Here is a 4408-nt window from a genome sequence, read left to right on the forward strand (position 1 = left end):
GGGGGGAGAACTTCGGACCCCAACAATGGGCCATGCGTATCTAAAAATTTCAAAAAACAAATTTAGGTAGTTTATGCACGGCCTCTGATGATTTTAAATTTATTTCAATTTTTTAGTTTGTTTTTATTAGTCGCTCGACATCATCAATGATCATGCTGATTATTCTGAGTTTGATATTCTGAACTCTAATAATAATAAATTTATTAATTATAAAGCATATTAATTTTTAGACCCACTGATGTCTTGTAAACAATCAGAAAATAATACGAATGAGAAAACTTGGCAAAATCCTTATTACACCAATGAGGGTGCCTTACCACCCTCAAGAAGACTTTCGAATATCAGAGGTGGTGAATTTAATCGCCCTCGCTGGGAAAGCATTTGGGGACAAAATCCTTCAAAAGGAGATCCTCCACCACCTTCTTGGCTCGAACGCGGTCTTTCTCGATTGGATCATTCGACTCAGGTAATTTCGGTTTAAAAAACTGTTCTTGGAAGAAATACAATATTTTTAAAATTATTTAAAAGAAAATTTAAAGACATAAATTTAATAGGTTTTAGTCATCAATCATGATAGTGCCAGCAGCCCCGACAGTTCAACGACAGGATCGACCGGCTCGGATTCTAACAAAACTTACCTGCGAGGCCAAAATTTACCAATCGATGCTGACGTGCTGGTGGAACGCGAGGCCCGGAGGCAAAAGGCCATTGAACTCCAGAATGCGATAAAACAACAATTAGAGGAAAGAGAGAGACATAGAAGGGAAGAAAGGGAGAAAAAAATAAGGGAGGAACGCGAAGAAGAGGAAAGAATACAAAGAGAAAGAGACAAAGAAAAAGAAAGGTATTTCTTTTATTTTTAAAACTTTAAAAATTCAAATTTTTAAGAACCCTACAAACAAATTATAGTGAAAAACTATTTAAAGTTAAGATATTATTTGATTGGAACAGATCCAACTCTCGGTTTAGTTACAGTGTCGGGGGTTACCTCGCACTGATCTTGTTACTAATTCGGGGGAATCGAAGCATAAACCGTCCAGGCCACCTGAACCGTTTCCAATTGAAATGCATAATATTGGGCAATACACTCGAGTGAGTACTTGCGTACTGCGGCCCTTCCGAGACCAGGAGTTCTAGAAATTACTGAACTGCGAGAAGTTGACTATTTCAAGATTGTTACAAAATTCCCGCGGGTGGGATGGCTTCTCGCACGTATCGCAGACAATATTTTTTTCAACAAAAATTCTTAATTTTGTCTTTAATTAAAAATAAATATTAGGCTTGGATCAGAAAAGAGATTATTTCGTACTGAATTATCATGATATTATATGGTAGAATGGAGAAAGGGATTACTTTGTATTTATTTGATCAAAATATCTATTCGTGCGGCCGGCCAAACGAGTATATAGTAGCATGATTGATAAAAATATTGTCCACCACCCCGCACGATGTAACCCCTTGACAGGTTCCAAATCATTTCATGAGAGGGCTTATTTTGTTTTAAATTATTAAGAAATTATTTCGTTGGATTAGAAAAGAGTTTATTTTTTGATTAATTAAAAATCAGGAATGGGATCGGGAAAGGGTTTGTTTTGTGCTTACTTATTAGGAAGTTATCTATTTAGATTGAGCAAAAGCTTTCATCTAAAATAGGCAGAACAAGCGCAGTTTATCTACTTGCGGAGCGACAGTAAAATATCACTTTATTGTACTGCGACGAGCGGCAGGTAAAGGGACAGCATAGAGGAAGAAGTGAGTGAGAGGTGTAAGAAAAGTTAAAGAAAAGAGTGAGAAGAATTCATTTTAAACCTAAGTTTAACTGCGAAGTGAATTTTTTACTTTTAACGTCACCCCACGCGCGTACGTATGCGGTACAATCAAGCGCCATTTTACAGAACAAGGGCGCTTATTCTGCCTATTTTAGATAAAGTATCGTATGCTACACGGCAGTAAAGTTATTTTATACTCGGAAACAATATTACCGACCTCGCCTTCGGCTCGGACGTTAAATTCTGCATCCTCGTATAAAGTTTAACTTTTCTGCCTAGGTACATAATCTACTATTTTGTGTTCAATTAAAAATAAATTTAAGCATTGCAGCAGGAAAAGACTTGTTTCATGTTCAATTAATAAAAAAGATCTAGTTTGATTTGGCCGGATTTTTTAGTATTAAGAAACTATCTGATTGGATAGTTAAAGGAATTATTTTATATTTACTTATCGAGTTTATTTATGTGATTAATTGGAAATAAAAGGAAAAGTTGGATCGGTAAAGGATTTATTGTTTGTTAAATTTAAGAAATTAACAAGTTCGATTGGAAAAAGACCTTTTTGTGTTTCATTAAAAATAAATTTAAGGGTTTCATCGGGAAAAGGCTTATTTTATATTTAATTAATAAAAAATTATCTGGTTTGCTCGGAAAATCCTTGTTTTGTTTTTAATTGTCAAGAAAGTATCTATTAGAATTGGTAAATGGATTGTTTTATATGTACTTATCGATTAATTACACAGGCCGACAAATTTTAAAGCCAGAGACCAGACCTAACATTTCCGAGGATTTTGATGCGCAAAATCCGAATTCGAGCTCAAAATTGCTCCTGTATGTCAGGTTTTCAAGATATCCTAACCTAAAATTTCAAAAAACGCGTTTTTTTTTACAAAAATATTGTAATTTGCCTTAACTGAATGGGCAATCGTAAGTCTTGCCTTGACTGGCAGGACGATTCAAAGTCTTGCCTTGACTGACTGGGCGATTCAAAGTCTTGCCTTTATTGGCTGGGCAATTTAAAGTCTTTCCTTGATTGGCTGGGAAATTTAAAGTCTTTCCTTGATTGGCTGGACAATCTAAAGCCTTGCCTTAATTGGCTGGAAAATATTAAGTACTTCCTTGCGTAGCTGGACATTCCCAAGTCTTGCCTTAACTGAATGGGCAATCATAAGTCTTCTCTTGATTGGCTGGGCAATCTAAAGTCTTGTCTTGACTGGCTGGACGATAAAAAGTCTTGCCTTTATTGGCTGGGAAATCCAAAGACTTGCCATAATTGGCTGGGCAATCTAAAGTCTTGCCTTATTTGGCTGGAAAATATTAAGTTCTTTCTTGCTTAGGTGGACAATCCCAAGTCCAGCCTTAAGTGGCTGGAAAATATTGAGTCTTGCCTTAGTAAGCTGGAAAATCCTAAGTAAATTTACAATGTTAAATGAATCATAATAATAAAATTTGTTGTTTTTTTTAAAGCCCTGTTTTCCATATTTGCTCTTCTAGGAGTTATAACAAAAAACTGAGCCAATCGAAAAGAAACCCCCGAAAATCCCTCAGATAACATTTTCAAGGGACAATGGCATACCATCTCGGCGTTAATGGGTTAATACGCTAAATTGAAAAATTTCATTTCAAGGTTAGCCCACTTGTAGTGTGGAATTCAATTATTTCACGAAATGTAAACGACTAAATTCGCTACTCCCAGAGTTGGTATTTTGTGCGGGATTCTTTGTTATTTTTTAAAGCCCTAAATTGTGGCCGCCATATTGGATCTTCTAGGGGTTATAACAAAAAACTGATAGCGGCAATAGAAAGGGCACCCTCGAAAACCCCTGAGATAATATTTTGAAGAAAAAATATCGTACCGTCAGCAATAGAGAATGCGTTGTATAAATCTGAACACCTCAGCGTTAATGGTTTAAAACGCTAAAATAAAAAATTTCAAATTACAATATTTTGGTGAAAAAAAATACCCTAATAAATCCAAATAGGTTTGAAAGAGGAAGATTAGTACTTTCAAATTCCATATTAGCTTTTGTAGTGGACATTTTTCTTGTTCGGTTACATAACCTCAAAAACAGCTAAAAAACGCATTTTTGCACTTTTAAGTTAGGATATCTTGAAAACCTGACGTACAGGAGCAATTTTGAGCTCGGATTCGGATTCAGCGCATCAAAATCCTTCGAAAATGTTAAGTCTGCTTTCAGGCTTTTGACTTTTGTCAAATTTCGTCGGCTCGTGTTATCGATCTTTATCAGGAAGCGTCTATTTTTTGTTACGAGGGTAGTTCAATTAGTCCTTAGAATGAAGTATAAAAACAATTTTTTTTGGGTAAATTTTTTTTTATTTTTCAACATAATCTCCTTGAAGCTCTATACACTTGGTCAATTGCTTTTCAAGTTTTTTTAATCCTTCAGAAAAGTGCGTTTTCGGAAGTTCCTCAAAATAAGCACTTACAGAGGCAATGACGTCTTCGTTGTCTGGAAATCTCTGTCCACCGAGCCATTTTTTCAAGTTTGGAAATAAGAAAAACTCACTGGGGGTTGAATCTGGTGAATACGGTGGGTGTTCGACCAATTCGAATTTTAGTTCTTCAATTTTAGCCATTGAAAGGAAGCATGTGTGAACTCGGGCGTTGTCGTGATGAA

General features: G+C 35.7%; 1 protein-coding gene across 1 annotated transcript in view; it reads left to right on the forward strand.

Moving 5' to 3' along the window:
- LOC117169000 (hepatoma-derived growth factor-related protein 2) overlaps nucleotides 1-4408 on the forward strand; it is a 36524-nt gene that overhangs the window by 23591 nt on the left and 8525 nt on the right. Inside the window, exons 5-6 of the mRNA XM_033355034.1 lie at nucleotides 231-466; nucleotides 555-844. Of these exons, the coding sequence (XP_033210925.1) occupies nucleotides 231-466; nucleotides 555-844 (526 nt within the window). The remainder of the gene's footprint in view (nucleotides 1-230; nucleotides 467-554; nucleotides 845-4408) is intronic.

The sequence above is a fragment of the Belonocnema kinseyi genome, chromosome 3, assembly GCF_010883055.1.
Source record: "Belonocnema kinseyi isolate 2016_QV_RU_SX_M_011 chromosome 3, B_treatae_v1, whole genome shotgun sequence".
In the NCBI taxonomy this organism is placed as follows: domain Eukaryota; kingdom Metazoa; phylum Arthropoda; class Insecta; order Hymenoptera; family Cynipidae; genus Belonocnema; species Belonocnema kinseyi.